This window comes from Orbicella franksi, chromosome 9, assembly GCF_964199315.1.
Source record: "Orbicella franksi chromosome 9, jaOrbFran1.1, whole genome shotgun sequence".
Classification (NCBI taxonomy): domain Eukaryota; kingdom Metazoa; phylum Cnidaria; class Anthozoa; order Scleractinia; family Merulinidae; genus Orbicella; species Orbicella franksi.
This window is the reverse complement of record NC_138153.1, coordinates 25652827-25678440: the sequence shown is the minus strand read 5'-3', so window position 1 is coordinate 25678440 and position 25614 is coordinate 25652827. Positions and strand designations below refer to the sequence as shown.

General features: G+C 40.5%; 3 protein-coding genes across 3 annotated transcripts; all 3 read right to left on the bottom strand.

Moving 5' to 3' along the window:
* Positions 1 to 711: 711 nt before the first annotated feature.
* LOC145497055 (uncharacterized) lies at positions 712 to 6150 on the bottom strand. The gene is made up of 6 exons (XM_081476848.1): positions 5779 to 6150; positions 3913 to 4027; positions 3015 to 3128; positions 2464 to 2577; positions 2273 to 2359; positions 712 to 1764 (listed from the first exon to the last, which is right to left on the bottom strand). Exons 1-6 carry the CDS (start codon positions 6148 to 6150, stop codon positions 869 to 871), a joined length of 1698 nt encoding a protein of 565 aa, XP_081332974.1. The 3' UTR covers positions 712 to 868.
* A 1683-nt stretch (positions 6151 to 7833) lies between these two features.
* LOC145497467 (integrase/recombinase xerD homolog) lies at positions 7834 to 12768 on the bottom strand. The gene is made up of 2 exons (XM_081477267.1): positions 11493 to 12768; positions 7834 to 9095 (listed from the first exon to the last, which is right to left on the bottom strand). Exons 1-2 carry the CDS (start codon positions 11998 to 12000, stop codon positions 8119 to 8121), a joined length of 1485 nt encoding a protein of 494 aa, XP_081333393.1. The 5' UTR covers positions 12001 to 12768; the 3' UTR covers positions 7834 to 8118.
* A 4840-nt stretch (positions 12769 to 17608) lies between these two features.
* On the bottom strand, positions 17609 to 22941 carry LOC145496945 (uncharacterized). Its single transcript, XM_081476714.1, has 6 exons — positions 22570 to 22941; positions 20920 to 21034; positions 20019 to 20132; positions 19468 to 19581; positions 19277 to 19363; positions 17609 to 18775 (listed from the first exon to the last, which is right to left on the bottom strand). Exons 1-6 carry the CDS (start codon positions 22939 to 22941, stop codon positions 17880 to 17882), a joined length of 1698 nt encoding a protein of 565 aa, XP_081332840.1. The 3' UTR covers positions 17609 to 17879.
* Positions 22942 to 25614: the final 2673 nt, after the last annotated feature.

Below are 25614 nucleotides of genomic sequence, written 5' to 3'. Positions count from 1 at the left end.
AAAAGAATACGCCCCCGGCCCACATATCTATTGTCTTCGTTGTTTTCCTTGTTCTTTTTATCTTTTTGTTCTCAACTGCTTTGCATTAACTGCGTCTTCTACACCAGAGCCGAAAATGTTAGAAAGCATACTCTGGTTTCTCACCTGTATTGTAATATCAACGAACGTTTCCACTGTTGAAACGAATTGACCCTAAGCTGAGGCAAATATAGCTAAAGGAAACAGTCTAGTTTTAAAAATCAAAAACCTGAAAACGGTATATCCTAAATTGCGTCCTTTGCAAATCCCAAAATGATATCAATTTTCTTTGAACATTTCATTGTTTTTTCGATTTTTTTAAACAATGTTCCCAGAAAAATTAACATTTCTAAATTGATTTAACTGCTTTTTGTTGCACAGGCATTGGAGTGTTCAATATACAATTATGTACTGTGGACATTTCTAATATAAAAGTTGTTTGTTTAATCTCTTTTTATTTCCTCTTCGCTAAAAAGTCCGACAGACTCCCGATTCGCGCTGCTCGAATCTTATCTCAAGTAGAAAGCCTAACCCATATTTATTGCATGACTTACTCTGTTACCATGTAAATTATTGGCCACAAGTTTGGCAAAAAGAACGCTTGGCATACAGACTAAACCACTTAAAAGAGAAAACGCGAAACCTGTGGTAAAGACAAAAAGTCAAAAAGAATAGTTTCGCTAATGTGTTTCGCTATCGAGGGGAGAGTTATTGAATGGCCAGAGAAAATTACTAGTATACTTGCCACTTAACACAAATCACTTCAAAGTTAAGAATTTGGAATCAAGAGAGCTGTTTTTTTTTTTTTTTTTCCAATCTGGTTTGCGACGAGGAAAACATGTTTTTCTTACTAGGCAGCCAACTCAACAATTTTCACAAGTCCAATATTATTGCAATTCCCTCCAGTTACACCAGAACAACCCTGACCACCACAATAGGAACCCCCTCCCCCTCCTGCTTGGCTTGCATGGGTACCACTGCCTCCCCCAGAGTACCCTCCACCACCACCTGATGCTCCACTATCCTCTGACCCCCCTCCCCCACCACCAAACCCTCCCACTGCTCCTGGGACTGGTCCCCCGTTGTACCCGCTGTTCATGCTGCCGGCTCGACCTCCAGTCCAGCCTTGACCACGTGACCCGCCTCTCTCTCCATGTTCTTTCCCTGCCCTGGCACACCCCTGAGCATACCAACCCGCACCTACTCCCCCATGGTAACTAGCGCTTGCATTGTTGCATTTACCTGGCTGCCCCCCAGTACCTCCATTCCGAACTTGGGATGAAACTTTCCCCACACTACTGGTGCCATTTGTTCCCTCTTGACCATCCACACCGCTATATCCACTTGAAGCTCCCCCTCCCCCTCCGGCGGCTAATAAAAGCACATTACTTGTAGTATAAACAAAACTCCCTCCCCCTCCTCCCGTGCCAGCATTGTCCTCTACGGACAGTCCTAACTGAGCTGCTGTCTTGTCGGTGGTTTGCCCTCCTTTGACCTCCACTGAGTTTCCTCCTCTCTGTCCGACCACAATATTCAGCACTGTTCCTTTAGTCAGATTGAACTTGCCCTCAATGTACGCACCCCTGCCGCCACAGTAATCCCCAGGCTTGTATCCATTGTTGTACATGTGTGTTCCTCCCAGGGCTCCCCAAGCCCTGATAAGGTAGCGAGCGGTTTTTGGAACCTTGAAGTTCTGGATAGCTCCGAACCTTCCACTACGTCCACGTGTTGTAAATGTAATATGAACTACAAAGGAAAACAGCCAAGCTGTTTTAAAATAAATGATTTGAGGGTGGAGAGCAAATCTTATCCTTTTTAACCCCCGAGGCTGCATAATCCTGGTGGAATTCGGTATTAAAGAAGCTCAGTCACGGTTTGCACATTTTGAAAAGTTTAGCCTAAATTTTTCGAATTCGCCTTTTGCAATCCTTGTCAATTTTCGCCATCCTTGACCATCCTTGTTCCTTTGTTGTTTATTATTATCTCTTTGATGTTTTTCTGTCTTAGTAAACTATTATTTTCTGGTTTCCTTCCATTTAAAGGAGATTTTGTACGTGGCCGAAAAAAAAAAAAAAAAAAAAGACAAAACACCGTGACTAAGCTCCTTTAACATTTATAGAACCAATCATTTAGGTTCCTGGTGCTATCTGCTGGTGTCTCCACGGGCTTCAGTCCATATTTCACAACGTACAAAATCTCAGCCTTCCCTTTTTTCCGAGTCGTTAAGGTTTGTAATGCTATCTTCAGCTGTTACCTGTTTCGTTTTGTGTTCCATTAAAGCCTGGTGCATCGCTGAAGTTGCAGGTCCCATTGTTCATACAGGAACAACTTATGCAGATATCTGTTTGAAGACACAAAATTGAAAGGCCTAATTTGGGAACAATTCACAAGAGATTATAAAGCCTCCAATATGAAGTAAAAATAATTGATTTTGGCTCTGGTTACCGGTTTCGCATCGTGTTCCATTAAAGCCTGGTGCACAGCTGCAGTTGAATCCGTTCACTCGGTCGGTACAGATGCCGTTGTTCTTACAGGGATGACTTGCGCAGTCATCGATATCTGTTTCAGAAGATAAAATTGAACAAAAAATACTATAGCTGTTGTTACATTTTGCGGAGCTAAGAGCAAAAATAACATCAGCAAGCTCGATTTGTAACCGGTGAACGCGGCATTCGCAATTTACAGTAACAATAAATAAATTACTATGATGTTACTAATTGCCCAAAACAGCCATAACAAACTTGAGACAGGGACGCTATCCAATTGTGAAAACAATTTGAAATACGAGAAGTAGATCAAATTGTTATATTAATTATTTTCCATGTTTTTTATTAGCGTAATAGTTTGGGTGGATACCACAGAATTCCCAAAGTCAAGTTGATATCCATATAATTTGTTAATCTCCTGCTTGTATCGAGCTCTATTATGATCACAAAATCTGAAGAAAAATAAATTGGATTTTTTTCGTGCACATGTAATACACCACTGACAGTTACCCGTTTCACATTGTGTTCCACTAAATCCTGGAGCGCAGCTGCAGTTGAATCCGTTCGCTCGGTCTGTGCAGATGCCTTTGTTCTTACATGGATGGCTTGCGCATTCATCGATATCTGTTTTAGAGGATAAGATTAAAAGAAACAAAAAATGCAATAGCTGATGTTATATTTGACGGAGCCAGGAGCAAAAATAACATCAGCAGGCTCTATATTTACTCGGCGAAAACATTTTCAATTAACAGTTAAAATAACTCTGCTATACTGTCCGCCATAAATGACCACAATAACTAAGAGACAGGGCAGCCATTCTTATGCTAAACAATATTAAAACCAAAGGAGATTACTACCATTGGCGCCAGAAAGTTACTACTTGAAAACTTTCAGAATGTTATGTCTGTTTTAATATACTGACAGAAATAGGAAATATCTTCATAAGTTGTCCATCATTATCATGAATTCAGTCAGGGGCACGCAACGGCTCTCCACTTTAAAATATCTGTTACACAGGTGATTTCTTACTGGCTGAGAAACTTATGGCCACTGGCCATCAGTTGCACCGAAAGAATGAGCCGGATTTTCTGTCAATTATTGTTCGAGAGATGATAGCAGACCAGAAACCAATTTTTGCATCTATCTGACAGTGCAATCTTTTTGCCTCAAGGCCTATGTTTGTGCTAGTGCTGTTGATTTTGTCTTTTATGAAGGGATTTTTCCCCTTGAGATGTTTATAAGCCTAAAATAATGTTATTCTATGAAACTGCTACATAGCATGAAAGATTCAAAAGGTTTAAAACGAAAAGAAAGCTGAACTCTGGTGTAGTCAAATAACTGACAAGATTTTCCCCGTTTATTTTAATTGACGAGATCATCGATTGTGCGAGTGTTAACGTCGCCTTACCTGTTTGACAAATACTTCCTTTGTATCCTTTCGCGCAAAGGCACACATAGCTGTTCTTCTCGTAAAATGATACGCAAGTCCCACCGTTCTGGCACGGTCCACTCATACATGGAGACTAAGAGATAAACTGATTTTTAGCAAATTGAAGGTAAGCTAAGCTAAGCTAAGCTCGGCAAAGCTAAGTCAAGCCCAATGATGAATAACGAGTCTACGGCGGACCCTCTCTATCAATACAGAAGTTCCAAAGGCAGGAAACAAAAAGGTTTAAACTTTTCCCGCTGGGAGTGAATGCACTTAGATCGATATTAATTAACAATTATTTACCAAAGTGGAGGTGAATAGTGGTGGATAGTGGTTTAAATATCCATCACTTTCACCGACACTGAGGTGAATAATTGTTTTAGTATATAACACACAAACTGAATAATTTGCGGACGTTATTTTATGTGTGACAAGCGTTCGGAAATTTTAAAATTTCTCGCGCCGGGTGCTCGGAGGTAAATAGTACTTGCTAATCACCTCTGAGTTAACCAATCAGAGCTCGCGGAAAGCATTATTCACTTGTGTGGTATACACTAAAAAAAGAATATGACAGCGGTCTGTCAACTTCATTTTGACAGGAAATTAGTAATCCGTCGCACACAAAATAATATTCCACCTAATGAAAGTTTGCTAATAACCGGACACGAAAATATAGATTCGCTGGATAACTGTTCGGTTATTTCCGAGAAAACTGACAACTAACAACACATGTCGGCCGTTTTATCCTGATCCAGAGGACATGCAGGAATTTTCTGGATGTGCGATGATTCTGTCTTCTTCCACAATAAGTGTGTGAGAAATTACGAGGATCTCGACAGTTACTTGTGGCCCAGCACAAGTGCATGGACGTTGCGCTTTTTTACCAGTACCGAGTAAGAAAAGTGAAAGTATTCCCTAATTCCTCTAATTCTGACCATGATTTTAAAGTGGCGAGATCGTCTTGTGAACATTTCAGGGATGTTTACGCTTCATGAAAAATAAATGAGCTGCGTAGTTAACCTCAGGCTTGTTAGCTTTTTGTCTGCGTGCTTCAAAGTCTAGCTAACTTTCTCAGTTCGAATCTTTAGTTGGTGCTTATGTTCACTCGTAATATTGTCGGTTGAACCAAATTAGCGCTTTCAAGTTCAATATCCCACTATATTTATAAAAGGCAAGTTTTGTTTTAAAATCAATGGGTGGCAGTCTCTGCCAGAAAATTAAAGTGAGAAGATCTTTCTGTGCCGAACTTAATTGCGCCAAGAAAAATGAATAAGACAGGGAGCTAACCTGCTTGTTAGCTTTTGTTGTGCGAGAATAGAATATATCGAGTCTTTAGTTGGGGATTGTTTTTATTCGTTATTGCCAGGTAAATGAAATTTAGGCCCCTCAAGTCAATTATTCCATAACATATATATTTTTTTTACCCCTTTTAACAAGCTCCGTTCTTTCGTAAAATATTGCTCCTGCTCCTCCAAATTAAAATTTAACATCTTCCCCCCGCGATATCAATTAAGTCCTCTATCTCAATTTTCGTTTCCCCGTTAAACGGGCGATATTTTGCGAAATTAAAAGCGAGCGCACTTTTTGTAGGAGAATATTTAGTGACGAGATCTTCCTGTGTGGATTTGCTTTGCACAACGAAAAAAAACAAAACATCATAACAAATGAGAAAGGTAGGAGCTTTGCATGGTGGGCGAGTTTTGTACTATTTTTGACATAAACACTGACAATATACATTGCTTTATAAAAAGTTTTCTCCCTGGACCTTGAAGATTGTAGTTAACTCAGAAAAAATTCTTACCAGAATGCATTTATTCAAAGAGGCTGTCAGTGAACTTTACTTACCGCAATACTGAGGTGATGGAAAAATTGGCTGCTGACGAACTTGTCCGAGTTGTTGTATTTGTCAGATGGGAGCAGTTCACATAAGATTCTTCCGTCGATGTCCGAAAATGCAGCCAGGTTATAGGAGAAACATGACGGTATGTTAACACATACAAAACCGCATTCTGTTCCATTGAGGACGTAATCAGTACCAAGACTTGTGATGTTTAAGTAAGAGAACTTGTGGGCCTTAAAGTTGACAAAGGTGATGTCTTTGTGAACTCCTCGGCTGACACTTTTACCAAATGCATCTATGGAATTTGTTTTACCTGTGTTGATTTCAATCGCATAATACAATTCATTGAGAGAATCGATAGGAAGTTTCTGAAACATTCTAAGAAAGGTTTGAATTAGATTCAAGAATAAGTATTTATTTCAAAATTTAGAAAAAGAATTATACAACGATACCTGTTGAATACTTCAAGGAGCAAAATGATATCGTCAAAGCCAAAAAGACTGCAGAATATAGGAAAAGCTCCGTTCGCAACATAGCTCAGAACAGCCGCGTTTCCGCGAACGATCTAACTGAAATGTGACGAATGAAAAGGCATTCGTATTTGTTTATAGAAGTGATATTAAAATGTTATCCTCCTGATATCAGCCCACTGAAAGTGAAAAGGATCATATTACATAGTAACGAAGTTTAAAATTAATATTCTGTGCATGTACTACCTAAACGAAAAAGATTGTCCATATCTCATAGGCACTATTTCATTTCCCAATGTAGGATAATCTTAATTATGTTTTTTTCTTTCACCTTTTTTGTACACCATACTCAACATTTGAAACGGAACGTAAGAAGAATGCTCATTATTTTTTTATAGATGACAAACCTAGCTGCCACAATAGTGACTTTTGGTTGGGCTTTATTGACAAACCGGTTTTGGAGTCTGCAATCTTGAAATATTTTTTGAAAATTTGAAATTTGAAGTAGTTTTCAAATATATTGCTTAACTGATTGCCATGGAGGGGAAACTAAAGTAACATGGTGGATAATTTTCGTGGGGAAAATGCTTTTAATTTGTATTTAGGAAACTGGACCGAACGCTGGCGTGCTTAAATCCATTCCGTGAGTGTACCTAATTTTAACGTAAATACCATTGGGACGTTTTAAGAGAGGAGATCAGCGCTGCCTCCCTTAGAAACCTGTGAGCTATGGCTTGTAATAGCGCATGCACAGAGCCACTCTACTTTTTGTAGTGTCACAAATGTCATTCTTATTTACTGAAAAAAAAACTTAAAAACTTAAGAGACCTTTCCCGCATTCCACTTCAGCGCGTTTGAACAATGGCACCAGAGCGAGGTTGGTGTGGACATTTTCATACATTTGCTCTATTTTGTTATAAATTATCGATAATTACAACTGAAATTCTTTTCAGAGGCACTTTGGCGAGTCACTGTTTTGATATACAGTGCTTGCGTCTGTACCACCTTACAGCTCACAATACTAATCGGTATAACAAATGTATGGTAATCAGAAATAAGAATGACAATATTGCACTTGAAACAGGAACCAGGCTAAGTGATAATACTTGAAAGTGGAATCTACAGCCCTTATAATTAGCCTCCCTAGTTTCTTATCAGTATAAACCATTCCATGTTTGCACTTGTTTATCACTGTTATACATTCTTGTCGCAGCTTATACATTCTAGTTTTATATATCTATTTTTATAACTCATAAACAAACCCGGATATCTTGTCATGCACAGATTACGCTGGCATGGCTCCCGGGATTATCTCGTTGAGCGCACAGCGCGAGGGCGACGTACCGATACGATAGAGGTATATAACTCTAACATCTGACTGCTGGTTTTCAGTGACACGCAATTCAAAATAGATCAAATTAACTCTCTAAACGAAAGGCGAAGAAACAAAATAACAACAATAAAGTCTGGGGTAAACGGGAAAGGGGTCGGAAGTGATCCCTTCCATTTAATAGAAATTTTCCAAACTGGAAAAGGTAAATGTACAAGGAATATAACAACAAATAATAAGGGAGGGGAAGGGGGGGGGGGGGGAGCGAAGCTACGTTGTGCACAAGCACATGGCGAATGAAGTACGTAGAGCGCATGTCAGAGAAAACTAGTACCAGTCCCCTCCCCCTTCCTCCAGAGTTAAATACAAATAAATGTTATTATTTTAGACTTAACTCTCTAAACGAAAGGCGAAGAAACAACATAACAACAATAAAGTCTGGGGTAAACGGGAAAGGGCTCGGAAGTGATCCCTTCCATTTAATAGAAATTTTCCCAAGGGAGGAACGACCTAACCCCGACGAAAAACAGAGCAAGGAAGAAAATCTAAACAAACGAAGCCAGCCGACTAACTGCTTGCATTCTGTCTTTAACTGGGATGTGAATATAAGATCTATAAGCATCTGACTGCCAGTCTCCTAAGCGTTTGATAAGTTCTGCTGGGATTTGAGCTTGAAAGGCCAGAGTGGCCCCACCTGATCGAAAACTATGTCCGCTAAATTTAGATGGATCCAAGTTCATCGTGGTTGCCAATAATTTAAGTAGGGAGTTAAACTTTCCATACGTCAGAGGGACCAGACCTCCCTTGGTTGAAACTGGGATGACAAAGGCTGGGCCTGATAAGGAGGCTGGTACTAAGCTGAAAGCATGCTTGAGAGCTGTATAAGGGCAGAGTGGGTGCTGGGCAATGCGTGGTAAAGGTATGGTCAAAATGCGCTGACTAAATTGGATTGTTTTTGACCATCTGTTGATAATGATGGCCCAGTCTGTAAAGAAGAAGATGTCTCCTCGACGCAGATGCTTTGATGGGTTGAAATGTGTTAATCCTCTGCATAGCAAGTTAGCTTTACGTAGGAGGCCGAAGAAAGCTACCAGACAGACTGCCCAAAATGTTGCATGCAAAGGATCATCTAAGTTTAAGTGATTCTTGAAGGCTAACAGGATCTGAGGCGTAGTTGGTTTCTTTTGGGATACTGATAAACCTTTTATACGTTTAATTCCCCGAAGTATCGTTGCCAGCTGAAAATTGTTTTTGGTTGGGTCTGCAAGTCCATGTTCAAGATGAAGGATGCGAACTGCATTCAAATAGGCTGGGATGGAGGATGCTGAAAGTGATCTTGCTAGGAAGGCTGCGTACCGGTTAAGGGTTGATACTGATGCTGGGATAGGCTGGTAACCGTAGTATACACAAAAGGAGAGGTATGAGCGCATTTGACTCATATAGGTGGACTTGGTAGTAGGGGCATATGCTTGACGCCAGAAATTGATGACTTCGCGGTCAAGTTGCTGCTGATCCTTTGTATCTAAGGAGTGCAAGAGACAACGAAGACATGTGAGATTCTAAATCATATGATACAGGGGATTCGGAGAGCCATGCCTGGAATGTTGGCCAGTAGTGTACATTGTCAAGGCGTGAAACACTATCTGCTAGGGTATTGGTTGTTCCTGGAATGTGTTTGACTAACAGGCTGAAATTGTAATACTCCTTAAGCCAAAACAGAGAACGAATCCAGTCCATTATTACTGGGCAACAGGTTGAACCTTTGTTTAAGATAGCCGCAGCCACCTGGCTGTCCGACTTGACGACCACCTGATAACCTGACCAAAAGGGTGCCCAACGATGGGTTGCCAAAATGATTGTGAATGTCTCCTTGTAATTGATGTGCAGAGAGCAGAGAGCTGGGTAGTCTAAGGCCCAGTTAACATACATCCAGTCAGTTTCCCATACGCACCCCCCACCAGACAGGGAAACATCCGTAAGCACTGCTGTAGGGAGTTCTGGGGTTGCTGAGGGGAACAATGTTTTACAGTTGTGTGCAGGTAAGAGGGAGGTCCACCACAGGAGGTCAGCTCTGGCGCATAGGTTTAAATAAACACGGTGGTACGGGCGTTTAACAGCATTTGCCAAGGTGATAAGACACCTGAGAAACGTGCGGCCCCCTCGAACAACACGTGCTGCCCAATTGAGCTTGCCAATGAGTCGTTGGAGGTGAAGCTTGGAGCATTTACGTTTTGAACTGGTTTCCTTGAGAACGAATAACAACTCAGATACACGATCCTCTGGGAGGCGGAGTTCACACTTAACAGTGTCGATTTCAACTCCCAGAAAAACCAGACATTGGGCTGGGAAGACAACTTTTGTCCAGTTGATAGTGAAGCCAAGAGACTCTAGTAAGTTTAGAAGAATGTCAAAAGCTGCTTTGCACTGAAGCTGAGTTGGTTCAATAATGAGGAAGTCGTCCAGGTACGCCAACACAGTATACCCTCTTCGGGCCATCATTCGACAGACTGATTGTGTAAGGCGATGAAAAATCATTGGAGAGGCCCTGGCTCCAAACGGGAGTCGCTTATCATAGAGGTAGGTAGAATGTTTAGAGTCCTTGAAACTCCAAGACATCCCTGTAACTCGCCAGCTGTCGGGGTGAGTACCAACACTTCTGTAAGCGTGTTTTAAGTCAACTTTTGCCAACCAACAACCTGGTTGACAGAGGTTTGCTGCATCATCAACAGTAACATACTTGTAATGTTCTAAATCCATGTATGAGTTGGCATTTGCCATTAACGGTCGGCTGCAATCCATGATCATCCGTAATTCATTCGAGTCCTTTTTAGGTACAGCCCCAAGTCCATTAACGATTATGGGCATGTGGGACTTGTCTGCTACAGCAAAATGGTCTTCTTGAAGAGCCTTAACCAGTTGCGCTTCAATTTGATCTTTAGCTCCAGGTCGTAGAGCAGATTTATTGTTGTGTGTAAAGGCATGTGAGACCGTTGAATCAGGAGGGAGTAGCTGAAATCCATTTTTAACACCATCGAGAATAAATTTCATGTCCGGGTCACTTGATAGTTCTGCTGCCCAGGTCCCAAAAATTAAGTCTGTGGAGACCTTGGCTGCTTGGGGCTGCTGCATAGATTCCAAAAAGGCCCCTGCTTTAATAGGTAAACTTTCTCCACACTCTGCGGGACAGCATGTCATTAAGGCGGGATCGGCCCCTGCATGTAACAATGTGGTCGAGATATCTCCTGCTAGTTCTGCCGTTAAAGTACAATTTGGAGAGATCTCTGCAGTTGAGTGTGGGTTCAGTATTGGGGGTCTTGAGCAGTAGCAGACTGGTGTTGCCATTGTGGGTGGGTTCCCATACATTGTGGTTTGATGCAAACATGATCATATCTACAGGAGAAGCCAAAGCGGCAACCTTCACGCCGTTGGAATTCAAAGCAAACCTGCTTCCCTGTTGCTTGGTTTATGACTGGGCGGGACGCTTTGCGAAGCGGTGGGCGTGTGGATGTGGGAGTCGATTGATCTGGTCTGTGAAGCGTTTGATGGGATATGAATTGGCTGTCAGATCCCCATTTACAGCTTGTGGCAAATTGCATTTTGCGGTAGAAATCATCATACTGCATCACTTTTGGCAAAGGGTAACACTTCGCTAGTTCAGAAATTTTTGAACTATACACAATATAATCGAGAATTTCCTGGGTGGACGAAAGAAGCCCATCTTTCATGAGAGTATGCATAATGCGAAAGTTAGCCGCTGACCACTGTGGGAATGAAATTTTGTCAAGGGATAGCTTCTTTTCTTGAGAGGATTTTAACACAATTCTAGCATCACCAGAGGTTCCAAGCACGGTCTCCTTATCCTCCTGCAGAACGATGGGGAGGGAACTAATGAAATCAGGTATAAGTAAGGGACGTTTACCTCTTGAAATAGTGGGCTCTAACAGCTGTTGAGCTGGATCCTGCTCCTCTTCAGTTAAACCCAGTAAAACTGGATCTCCCAAAGAGTCCATGAGAGATTTAAGCTCCGATTGAACGGTAGGATCTTGCTGAAGGCTTTTTAAGGTTGGTTTTGTGATAGGATTATCATTAGGCGTTGTTGTGATCGTCGTCGCCATCTTGGGGGCACTGGGCTGCGCTGAATCTTGCTGTAGCTTCAACAGCTCGAGTTTGGTACGAGTGAGGTCCAATTCTAGCTTGAAGTTCTGGTTTCGAAGATCTTCTACCGCTCTCTCTTGCTCTACAGTGGACTGCTCTGCTTTAAATTTTGTCGGAGAGAGGTCTTTTATCATGGATTCGACCTGACTCAGTTCACGGTCAACCGCTTCGCTCATCTGTTGCGGTGTTGATTCTGCTATGAAACCGTCGATGTCGAAATCTTTCAGTTTAAGCGGAGGTTTTGTTCTCCTGCTGCTCTTTCTAGAAGCCATAGTGTAAACATCGAGATACGTATTGTAAAGAAGAGCTCTGGAAAGAAACTTGCGTTGAGCGAAGCTACGTTGTGCACAAGCACATGGCGAATGAAGTACGTAGAGCGCATGTCAGAGAAAACTAGTACCAGTCCTCTCCCCCTTCCTCCAGAGTTAAATACAAATAAATGTAATTATTTTAGACATAAAAATCAAAACCGGTCAATTGATAAAGTCCAGAATCTGGGAAATGGAAGAAGGTAAATATGCAAAGACTCTCCCCAAAATTCTGGTCACAGCAATTTTTCTTATGCGAGATATGCGGAGAAATTTTTTACCCAAATTTATAGAGATTTGTATGGAGACGCCATGCTGGTGCCCATCCGTATGGGCACCAACATGGCGGCCGGAAACCAACAGAAACATCTGTCACTGAGTTTTGCTACAAAAGCGTGAATTTATCCCTCGACGAACTCTAAAACATTAAAATAGTACTTTTTCTAAGACGTGAACTGTTCAGATAGCCAAGTTCCCCAAAATAAGTCACTTTTTTAACCATCATGACAGCTCTCTAGGCCGTCATGTAAATGCCGCGTCACGCAAAAGCTTAGAAATTCAAGCGTAGTTTATCACAAAACCAAGAGCCCATTTGGAGCGAAAATTTGTATGAGTATTAGTTTTCAGCTGCTCTCATACATCATTTAAGTAAAATCTCAGGAAGATCAATAGTTTTGTAGTTCGAATGTTAGTGACGTCATGTGAAAACCAGCTATTGGTTCAATTCTCCCTCGCGGCACAACAGACTTTATCTTCACTAGGTTTCAAACCTCAGTAGTGTCCTCGGCGTGGACTATTCATTATATCATAAAAACCTCATTCAATATAATGATTGCTCGCTTTCTCTGATTACTCTTGCTTTTAGTAATACCATTGACCTAGTTTTGTTTAGATTGGGCATTTCAAATTAGAGGCTAGAAAACGTCCGGGAACAGCGATCAGCCGATCACTTTTCAAAAATAAATAATAAAAAAAAAGATAGGGTGAAGGGTTGACTACCAGATTAAGCATTGCGAATGGAAGCTCCATGTAATATGCTCCGACCGCTACGATCACGGAAAAAGCCACGTACATTCCGAAGGTATTGTCCGTTTAAAATCTGTTTTTTTAAAGGCTTAAAACCCAAAATTTGTTTAGTGCGTCTCGTTTTAAAGAAACTAGTCAAATGATACGTCAAGACAAACTATCTGCTTTAGCGTGTCTTGAAAGACGAACTTAGAGAAGAAAATGGTTAAGATAGATAATCGTCCGTGCAAAGACACACATGAGACGAATTATGCATTGGGGTGGTTATAGACAGCAGAAGACGGAAAATACGTCAAAGCAAACTATTTGCTTTTGAATTTAGTGGACGTTTTCCGTTTTTCTTTTTCCGTGTCGTATAAAACAGCAAATACATAATTTATCTGAACGGCTTATGCATCTCTAGTTTTAAAAGGGCTATTATAGCTGTCTGTTCAGCCAACAGATTTCGAGCTTTCCAATGGCCAGCCAGTGGGTTTTACTTCTATTTACTATTGCTTAGCTTTAAGTCCTTTAACTCTCTGCGGCTTTGTGTTTTCCTCATTACAGGCTGTTTGGTGCCACTGGAATTTGTTCACATTGCTCCAAGACAATACCACCGCTGGAAATGGCCATGCAGGCTCGTGAACATATCTACCATCTTGACTGCTTCGCTTGTCAAGTTTGCCAGTACAGATTCTGCGTTGGAGACAAGTTTTTCCTTCACCTCCATGTAGTCCTGTGCGAGGCTGATTACTATGACGTCACAAGCATTTTCCAGCAAATTCCTTACTACATGTGACATCTTGAATTAATAAATGTATATTTTAATTCGAGGCCATTTTTGAAATTTTGTGAACTCTTTGCAGGAGAACGAGAATCGGGTTGAGCTTGAAATGATATGCTGTATTGCTGGTTTTCAGTGTCACGCAATTCAGAATAGATCAAAATCAAAATCAAAATCAAAACCGGTCAATAGATAAAGTCCAGAATCTGGGAAATGAAAGAAGGTAAATATGCAAAGGCTCTTGCCAAAATTCTGGTCACAGCAATTTTTCATATCGAGATATGCGGAGAAATTTTTTACCCAAATTTATAGAGATTTGTATGGAGACGCCATGCTGGTGCCCATCCGTATGGGCACCAACATGGCGGCCGGAAACCAACAGAAACATCTGTCACTGAGTTTTGCTACAAAAGCGTGAATTTATCCCTCGAGGAACTCTAAAACATTAAAATAATACTTTTTCTAAGATATGAACTGTTCAGATAGCCAAGTTTCCCGAAATAAGTCACTTTTTTAACCATCATGACAGCTCTCTAGGCCGTCATGTAAATGCCGCGTCGCGCAAAAGCTTGGAAATTCAAGCGTGGTGTATCACAAAACCAAGAATCCATTCGGAGCGAAAATTTGTATGAATATTAGTTTTCAGCTGCTCTTATAAATCATTTAAGTAAAATCTCAGGAAGATCAATAGTTTTTTAGTTCGAATTTTAGTGACGTCATGTGAAAACCAGCTATAGCATCAGACTGGTTGCTGTAATAACAGAATAATACCTGCATGGAAAGCAGGGAGGTTTGTATCCCGGGGGGAGACTCCTCTATAAAAAGCGCGAGGGTGCTCTTCGTAGCTCTTAGGGGTTAAAAAGCGGTTTTGGTATCTATTAGGTTCACAGCGGGAGCTTTTAGGGTATTGAGTAGGAAAAAGTAAGACGAGCTAATGTGTTGTTTAAGAACTGGTACCTCTTAGGGGTGAAAAACATTTCAAGCCACGCCCACAAAAAACAGGATCTTGGTACCTCTTAGGGGTTCTTTTCAAAATGTCCTACGAGTACCCCCGTCCTCTTTAAATGAAAGTACCCCTAGGGTTTGTGTGGAGTCTTCACTTCACTTTTTGCCATGACCCCCTGAGAGTAATGGGCAGGGAGTGTCGAGTCTTCTGTCAAGTCTACAATGGTATCACGAGTTGCGTCTGTGGCACTTTGCTCCGACGAAGGCCTAACACTCGAAACGTCAGCTTTACAAACTCACTACGGCACTGTAGCGTACACTATTGAGTTATGGATGCACGCGAGAGGTTTCTAAGCACGAAAGAAGCGTAAGAGTCGCACGAGGCGATAGCCGACTCTAGCTTCTTGAGTGCTTAGCAAACCTCCCAAGTGCATCCATAATTCAATAGTGTACAGCTCTGGCGCCGTAGAGAGTTTGTAAAGCTGGCGTTTCGAGTATTAGGCCTTCGTCGGAGCAAAGTACCACAGACGCAGCCCAATTTATTTTGTAACATAATATTGACACATTGGAGCAAAAGAAGTCCTTAATTTTATTGAGCTACATCACATTAGCACACACGTCAGCAGCGTACACCCATGGGCAAATAGTAGACGATGAATTAACCAATCAGAACGCGCGCTTTAATTTTAGTTATGTTATAATTGACATTCCTCGACTGTAAGTTAATAAATAGTTCATCGTATCAGCTCTAGCCTTCATAACGAGCCAGACAGTCTATATAGCAACCACAAAACAGTCCTGGGATCCCGTGGAAATGAAGAACTTTTAGTCATTGGTCTCCACGTGACGTCAAATAGCTTACAACATTTCACTGCGATTAGATCCATGTCGATGATCTTTTTTGTGAGGAAACTTTCGCGCGAATCTGTTATTATCCCTAGTATAACCCGAAATCGTAAATGTTCGTTCATTGTGCATGTTCTTACTCGCTTTACTTTTTAGTCGTCGTGTTCCTGCGCTCACGCAGTAGAGGATGAGAGTTCAACCGTAGTTAACGCAAATCTTCTCATTTCCTTATTTAGTATAGGATTTAATTAAGGCGGCTGGGAACAGGCACTTCACAACAGGAATACTGAGACGGATTATCTTTTACCACCAGTCTTGATCAGATGACGTTTGAATATTGATCCGAAAGGTCGCATGTTTTTGGATAGAAAAAGAAAAAATCAGTTATTTTCTCCTTGTATTAATTGTGCTTTCAGTCAGTTTTAAAGCCCTATTTTTATGATAAAAAAAGATTGATCGAGAATAGCGCTTGCAAATGGTATTTTGTTTTTAATTATTATGCATTATTGCACACACTAGTTGCCATACTTACACAGCTACGCTACTCACAAGACTAATAGATATACTTACAATATTTATAATACTTCGTATTCAATGTGATTAATTCCGTCACTTACAATACAAAGGTTTAAACTACTTATATTAGTTACAATGCAGTGCATACATTACTTACTATAATGGTGTATCCGGAAAATGGTATAATGGTATATCCAGAAAAAAATACAAGAACAAAGTATAAGGACAACGATTGCGCGCTAAGTTAACTTTATTACTTTACCATTACAAAATACAGTAATGCCTTAACTGTAAAGATTTAAGTAATTACTGTATACCATAATGATTCGATTTAGCACCTTTCCTCAAATAAGAGCTCCCTTTCCAGAAAGCTTCCCCTTTTTCAATAAACTCCCCTTATAATACATCTTCCTGTGTACATCTTCCAATATTCATAAGTGAGGCACCAAGGAATTTTTTCCAAATTTACCCCGATATCACCCTCCCTGGGCTGGCTTGCAAAAATTTATCAAGGGCCTCGGAAGCTAGATCAAATTTTCAAAGCAGTATAGCACAACCAACAAGAGACTAACAATTCTCCTCATGAAAGTATGATACATTTTATATAAGCACTAGATACTTCTTATCTTTGTTAACTAAACGCTACCTCTTAGCACTGATGAAATCTAGCGGTTTATCTAAGCAATATCAAATTAGAATTACTGCATAAAAAGAAAATAATGGGCTAGAATTACATCCCGCTTTACTGTATTTAACAAAAAAAAGAAACACAAATTTATCAGCAGCTTTTTTAGTTGGTCCAAAAATGTGGCTCCTTCATGGTGCAGATGATATAGTGCACGTCTCAAAAGAACATCCCCCGGCCCACAAATCTATTGTCTTCGTTGCTTTCCTTGTTCTTTTGACTTTTTGTTCTCTTTGGTTCTACATTAACTGCGTCTTCATCCTCGGATACCCAGGGGCTACTAGCCGGGACGAAACGATATTTTAGGGCGAAAGTTTACCTCAAGAGCTGAAAAACCCCCGGGAACTTATTCTTACCGAACCAGCCCCCATGTTACGGCTTGCGACTTCCTCGGCTTCGTTGAATCTTTTTTTTTCTGAACTCTCCACGAGAATCTTCCCGCTGTACGGGCCAAGCAGGTCGATCGATGAAGAAAACCACTTTGTGTAAGAAGGCGACAGAATTACCCGGCTGGACCTCCTCGCTGATTGGCCGGAAAAATATTTTATTGGCTAATCAGCGGGATGGAATTCGACCACTGCTGGAACTGGTTCGGTAAGAATAAGTTCCCAGGGTGCTCTTCAGCTCTTGAAGTAAACTTAGGCCCAACAATAACGCTTCGTCCCGGCTAATAGCCCCTGGGTCTCCAAGGATGCTGCGTCTTCTACACCGGAGCCGAAAATGCTAGAAAGTATACTCTGGTTTCTCACCCGTATTGTAATATCAACCAGCTTTTCTTAAGAACGCCTCCACTGTTAAAATGAATTGACCCTAAGCTTGGGCAAATATAACTAAAGCAAGCAGTCTAGTTTTAAAAACCAAAAGCCTGACAAAGACAAAAAGTCAAAAGGAATAGTCTCGCTGATGTGTTTGGCTATCGAGAGGAGAGTTATTGAATGGCCAAGGAAAATTATTAGTATACTTGCCACTTAACACAAATCACTTCAAAGTTAAAAATTTGGAATCAAGAGAGCTGTTTTTTTCCAATCTGGATTGCGACGAGGACAACGACAAGTTTTTTTACTAAGCAGCCAACTCAACAATTTTCACAAGTCCAACGTTATTGCAGTTCCCTCCAGTTACACCAGAACAACCCTGACCACCACAATACGAGCCCCCTCCCCCTCCGGCTTGGCTTGCATGGGTACCACTGCCTCCCCCAGAGTACCCTCCACCGCCACCTGATGCTCCATTATCCTCTGACCCCCCTCCCCCACCACCAAACCCTCCCACTGCTCCTGGGACTGGTCCCCCGTTGTACCCGCTGTTCATGCTGCCGGCTCGACCTCCAGTCCAGCCTTGACCACGTGACCCACCTCTCTCTCCATGTTCTTTCCCTGCCCTGGCACACCCCTGAGCATACCAACCTGCACCTACTCCCCCATGGTAATCACCACCTGCAGTGTTACATTTACCTGGCTGCCCCCCAGTACCTCCATTCCGAACTTGGGATGAAACTTTCCCCACACTACTGGTGCCATTTGTTCCCTTTTCACCATCTACACCGTTATATCCACTTGAAGCTCCCCCTCCCCCTCCGGCGGCTAATAAAAGCACATTACTTGTAGTATAAACAAAACTCCCTCCCCCTCCTCCCGTGCCAGCATTGTCCTCTACGGACAGTCCTAACTGAGCTGCTGTCTTGTCGGTGGTTTGCCCTCCTTTCACCTCCACTGAGTTTCCTCCTCTCTGTCCGACCACAATATTCAGCACAGTTCCTTTAGTCAGATTGAACTTGCCCTCAATGTACGCACCCCTGCCGCCACAGTAATTCCCAGGCTTGTATCCATAGTTGTATATGTGTGTTCCTCCCAGGGCTCCCCAAGCCCTGATAAGGTAGATAGCGGTTTTTGGAACCTTGAAGTTCTGGATAGCTGCGAACCTTCCACTACGTCCACGTGTTGTAAATGTAATGTGAACTACAAAGGAAAACAGCCAAGCTGTTTTGAAATAAATGATTTGAGGGTGGAAAGCAAATCTTATCCTTTTTAACCCCCGAGGCTGCATAATCCTGGTGGAATTCGGTATTAAAGAAGCTCAGTCACGGTTTGCACGTTTTGAAAAGTTTAGCCTAAATTTTTCAAATTCGCCTTTTGCAATCCTTGTCAATTTTCGCCATCCTTGACCATCCTTGCTCCTTTATTGTTTATTATTATCTCTTTGATGTTTTTCTCTCTTAGTAAACTATTATTTTCAGGTTTCCTTCCATTTAAAGGAGATTTTGTACGTGGCAAAAAAAAAAAAAAAGACAAAACACCGCGACTAAGCTCCTTTAACATTTATAGAACCAATCATTTAGGTTCCTGGTGCTATCTACTGGGGTCTCCACGGGCTTCAGTCCATATTTCACAACGTACAAAATCTCAGCCTTCCCTTTTTTCCGAGTCGTTAAGGTTTGTAATGCTATCTTCAGCTCTTACCTGTTTCGTTTTGTGTTCCATTAAAGCCTGGTGCATCGCTGAAGTTGCAGGTCCCATTGTTCATACAGGGACAACTTACGCAGATATCTGTTTCAAGACACAAAATTGAAAGGCCTAATTTGAGAACAATTCACAAGAGATTATAAAGCCTGCAATATGAAGTTAAAATAATTGATTTTGGCTCTGGTTACCGGTTTCGCATCGTGTTCCATTAAAGCCTGGTGCACAGCTGCAGTTGAATCCGTTCAGTCGGTCGGTACAGATGCCGTTGTTCTTACAGGGATGACTTGCGCAGTCATCGATATCTGTTTCAGAAGATAAAGTTGAACAAAAAAATACTATAGCTGTTGTTACATTTTGCGGAGCGAAGAGCAAAAATAACATCAGCAAGCTCGATTTGTGACCGGTGAACGCGGCATTCGCAATTTACAGTAACAATAAATAAATTACTATGATGTTACTAATTGCCCAAAACAGCCATAACAAACTTGAGACAGGGACGCTATCCAATTGTGAAAACAATTTGAAATACGAGAAGTAGATCAAATTGTTATATTAATTATTTTCCATGTTTTTTATTAGCGTAATGGTTTGGGTGGATACCACAGAATTCCCAAAGTCAAGCTGATCTCCATATAATTTGTTAATCTCCTGTTTGTATCGAGCTCTATTATGATCACAAAATCTGAAGAAAAATAAATTGGATTTTTTCGTGCACATGTAATACACCACTGACAGTTACCTGTTTCACATTGTGTTCCACTAAATCCTGGAGCGCAGCTGCAGTTGAATCCGTTCGCTCGGTCTGTGCAGATGCCTTTGTTCTTACATGGATGGCTTGCGCATTCATCGATATCTGTTTTAGAGGATAAGATTAAAAGAAACAAAAAATGCAATAGCTGATGTTATATTTGACGGAGCCAGGAGCAAAAATAACATCAGCAGGCTCTATATTTGCTCGGCGAAAACATTTTCAATTAACAGTTAAAATAAGTCTGCTATACTGTCCGCCATAAATGACCACAATAACTAAGAGACAAGACAGCCATTCTTATGCTAAACAATATTATAACCAAAGGAGATTACTACCATTGGCGCCAGAAAGTTACTACTTGAAAACTTTCAGAATGTTATGTCTCTTTATACTGACAGAAATAGGAAATGTCTTCACAAGATGTCCATCATTATCATGAATTCAGTCATGGGCACGCAACGGCTCTCCTCTTTGCAATATCTGTTACACAGGTGATTTCTTACTGGCTGAGAAACTTATGGCCACTGGCCATCAGTTGCACCGAAAAGATGAGCCGGATTTTCTCTCAATTATTTTTCGAAAGATGATAGCAGACCAGAAACCAATTTTTGCATCTATCTGACAGTGCAATCTTTTTGCCTCAAGGCCTATGTTTGTGCTAGTGCTGTGGATTTTGTCATTTATGAAGGGATTTTTCCCTTTGAGATGTTTATAAGCGTAAACTAATGTTATTCCATGAAACCTTCCACATAGCATGAAAGATTCAAAAGTTTAAAAAAAAAAAAAAAAAAGAAAGCTGAACTCTGGTGTAGTCAAATAACTGACAACCTTTTCCCTGTTCTTTTAATTGACGAGATGATCGATCGTGCGAGTGTTAACGTCGCCTTACCTGTTTGGCAAATACTTCCTGTGTATCCTTTCGCGCAAAGGCACACATAGCTGTTCTTCTCGTAAAATGATACGCAAGTCCCACCGTTATGGCACGGTCCACTCATACATGGAGACTAAGAGATAAACTGATATTTAGCAAATTGAAGGTAAGGTAAGGTAAGCTAAACTAAGCTAAGCTAAGCTAAGCTAAGCTTAGCTCGGTAAAGCTAGGTCAAGCCCAATCATAAATAACGAGTCTACGGCTCTCTTTATCAACGCAAAAGTTCCAAAAGCAGGAAACAAAAAGGTTTAAAGTTTTCCCGCTGGGAGTGAATCCACTTAGATCGATATTAAAAAATAATATGACAGCTGTCTGTCAACTTCATTTTGACAGGAAATTGGCAATGCGTAGCACAGCATAATCTTGTAGATAATACTAATATTCTACCTAATGAAAGTGTGCTAACAACCGGACACAAAAATATAGATTCACTGGATAACTCTTCGGGTATTTCCTAGAAAACTGACAATTTGCAACACATGTCGGCCGTTTTATCCTGATCCAGAGGACATGCAGGAACCATCTGGATGTGCGATGATTCTGTCTTCTTCAAAATTAAGAGTGTGAGAAATTACGACGATATCGACAGTTACTTGCAGCCCAGCACAAGTGCATGGCCGTTGCGCTTTTTTTTTCCAGTACCAGTAAGAAAAGTGAAAGTATTCACTAATTCATCTAATTCTGTCCATAATTTTAAAGTGGCGAGATCTTCCTGTGAACATTTCAGGGATGTTTACGCTTCATGAAAAATAAATAAGCTGCGTCATTAACCTGCTTGTTAGCTTTTTGTCTGCGAGCTTCAAAGTCTAACTTTCTCAGTTCGAATCTTTAGTTGGTGCTTATGTTCACTTGTAATATCGTCGGTTGAACCAAATTAGCCGTTTCAAGTTCAATATCCCACTATATTTATAAAAGGCAAGTTTTGTTTTAAAATAAATGGCTGGCAGTCTCTGCCAGAAAATTAAAGTGAGAAGATCTTCTTGTGCCGAACTTAATTGCTTCATGAAAAATGAATAAGACAGGGAGCTAACCTGCTTGTTAGCTTTTGTTGGGCGAGCTACAATAGAATATATCGAGTCTTTAGTTGGTGATTGTGTTTATTCGTTATTGCCGGGTAAATGAAATTTAGGTCCCTCAAGTCAATTATTCCATAATATATATATATTTTTTACCCCTTTTAGCAAGCTGCGTTCTTTCGTAAAATATTGCTCTTGCCACTCCAAATTAAAATTTAATATCTTTCCCCCGCAATATCAATTAAGTCCTTAATTGATATTGAGCGAGCGCACGTTTTGCAGGAGAACATTTGGTGATGAGATCTTCCTGTGTGGATTTGCTTTGCTTCACGAGAAAAAACAACAAATTAAAACAAAATGAGAAAAGTAGGAGTCTTGCATGGAGTTCGAGTCTTTTTGGTTTTTTTGTTTTGTTTTGTTTTGTTTTGTTTTTTTGTTTTTACTATTTTTGACATATATTAACATTGACAACATACATTGCCTCAGACAAAGTTTGATCCGATGTCTCCCTGGACCTTGAAGATTGTAGTTAACTCAGAAAAAGTTCTTACCAGAATGCATTTCAAAGAGGCTGTCAGTGAACTTTACTTACCGCAATACTGAAGTGATGGAAAAATTGGTTGCTGACGAACTTGTCCGAGTTGTTATACTTGTCAGATGCGAGCAGTTCACATAACAGTCTTCCATTGATGTCCGAAAATGCAGCCAGGTTATAGGAGAAACATGACGGTATGTTAACACATGCAAACCCGCATTCTGTTCCATTCAGGACGTAATCAGTACCAAGACTTGTGATGTTTAAGTAAGAGAACTTGTGGGCCTTAAAGTTGACAAAGGTGATGTCTTTGCGAACTGCTCGGCTGACACTGTTAACAAATGCATCTATGGAATTTGTTTTACCTGTGTTGATTTCAATCGCATAATTCAATTCATTGAAAGAATCGATACGAAGTTTCTCAAACATTCTAAGAAAAGTTTGAATTAGATTCAAGAATAAGTATTTATTTCAAAATTTAGAAAAAGAATTACACAACGGTACCTGTTGAATACTTCAAGGAGCAAAATGATATCGTCAAAGCCAAAAAGCCTGCAGAATATAGGGAAAGTTCCGTTCGCAACATAGCTCAGAACAGCCGCGTTTCCGCGAACGATCTAACTGAAATGTGACGAATGAAAAGGCACTCGTATTTGTTTATTAAAGTGATACGAAATTTTATCCTCCTGATATCTGCCCAGTGAAAGTGAGAACGATCATTTTACACAGTAACGAAGTTTAAAATTAATATTCTGCGCAAGCACTACCTAAAGGAAAGAGATTAGTGATAATATTATATAGTCACCATTTCATTTCCTAATGTAAAATAATCTTATAAGAAACGATTTGGAAATAAATGGAACAGGAAATATAAGTGATAGAAACCGACGTTTCGGTGCATCTTGCGCCACTACCAAGGTTACATAATTAAAGATAAAAGGCGGTTTGTGAAGAGGCTACGTTGAAGCGAATTTGCATGAGAGAGTGCCAAGCTAATTACATGAACACTTTAGCACGAAGAGAATCAGACTGTGCATTCAGTGCTGGCTTAAGATCTTGAATACAAAGCATTTCATTAACAAGGCAGTCAAATTTGACTGCCTTATGAATGAAATGCTTAGCTTCTTCACAAACCGCTTTTTATCTTTAATTATGTAACCTTGATAATAACGCAAGATGCACCGAAACGTCGGCTTTTATCACTTATATTTCTTGTTTAAAATAATCTTAATTATGTTTTTTTTTTCATCTTTTATGTACTCCATACTCAACATTTGAAACGGAACGTAAGAAGAATGCTCATTTTTTTTTTAATAGATGACAAACATATTTTCCACAATAGTGGCTTATGGTTGGGCTCTATTGGCAAAGTGGTTTCGAAGTCTGCAATCTTAAAACTCTTTATGAAAATTTGAAATTTGAAGTGGTTTTCAAATATATTGCTAAACTGATTGCCATGGAGGGGAAACTAAAGTAACATGGTGGATAATTTTCGTGGGGAGAATGCTGTTAATTTGTATTTAGAAAACTGGACCGAACGCTAGCGTTGAATGGATCCATTACGTGACTGTAACCAGTTTTAAGGTAAATACTATTAGGACGTTTTAAAAGAGGATATCAGTGCTGCCTCCCTTAGAAACCTGTGAGCTATGGCCTGTAATAGCGCACACACAGAGCCACTCTACTTTTTGTAGTGTCGCAAATGTCATTGCTATTTACTGAAAAAAGGAGCTATCCTAACTTAGATCTTAGAAGGAATTCTCGATCTGAAGAGGAAAAATCTTCAGAGACCTTTCCCGCATTCTACTTCAGCGCGTTTGAACAATGGCACCAGAGCGAGGCTGGGGTGGACATTTTCATACATTTGCTGTAATGTGTTATAAATTATCGATAATTACAACCAAATTCTTTTCAGAGACACTTTGGCGAGTCACTGTTTTGATATACAGTGCTTGCGTCTGTACCACCTAACACCTCACAATACTAATCGGTATAACAAGTGTATGGTAATCAGAAATAAGAATGACAACATTGCACTTGAAACAGGAACCAGGCTAAGTGATAATACTTGAAAGTGGAATCTCGAGCCCTTATAATTAGCCTCCCTAGTTTCCTATCAGTATAAACCATTCCATGTTTGCACTTGTTTATCACTGTTACACATTTTTGTTGCAGCTTATACATTCTAGTTTTATATATCTATTTTTAAAATTCATAAAAAAAACCCGGATATCTTGTCATGCATAGATTACGCTGGCATGGCTCCCGGGTTTATCTCGTTGAGCGCACAGCGCGAGTACAACGTACCGATACGATAGAGGTGCACAACTCTAACATCTGATTGGTTCAATTCTCCCTCGCGACACAACAGGCTGTTTGGTAACACTGGAATTTGTTCACATTGCTCCAAGATAATATACCACCGCTGGAAATGGTCATGTGGGCTCGTGAACATATCTACCATCTTAACTGCTTCGCTTGTCAAGTTTGCCAGTACAGATTCTGCGTCGGAGACAAGTTTTTCCTTCACTTCCATGTAGTCCTGTGCGAGGCTGATTACTATGACGTCACAAGCATTTTCCAGCAAATTCCTTACTACATGTGACATCTCGAATTAATGAATATATATTTTAATCCGAGGCCATTTTTGAAATTTTGTAAACTTTTTGCAGGAGAACGAGAATCGGATTGAGCTTGAAATGATATGCTGTATAGCATCAGACTGGTTGCTGTAATAACAGAATAATACATGTATGGAAAGCAGGGAGGTTTGTATTCCGGGGGGAGACTCCTCTATAAAAAGCGCGAGGGTGCTCTTCGTACCTTTCAGAGGTTCAAAAGCAGTTTTGGTTCCTATTAGGGTATTTAGCCGATTAGGTTCACAACAAGAGCTTTGGCGGTACCTTTTTTAGGACACTGAGTAGAAAAGATAAGACAGGAGATAATGATTGTGTTGTTCTAGAATGGGTTCCTTTTAGGGGTGAAAAAAAAAAAATCATTTCAAGCCACGTCCACAAAGCGGGATCTTGGTACCTCTTAGGGGTTCTTTTCAAGATTTCCTACGAGTACCCCCGTCCTCTTTAAATGAAAGTACCCCTTGGG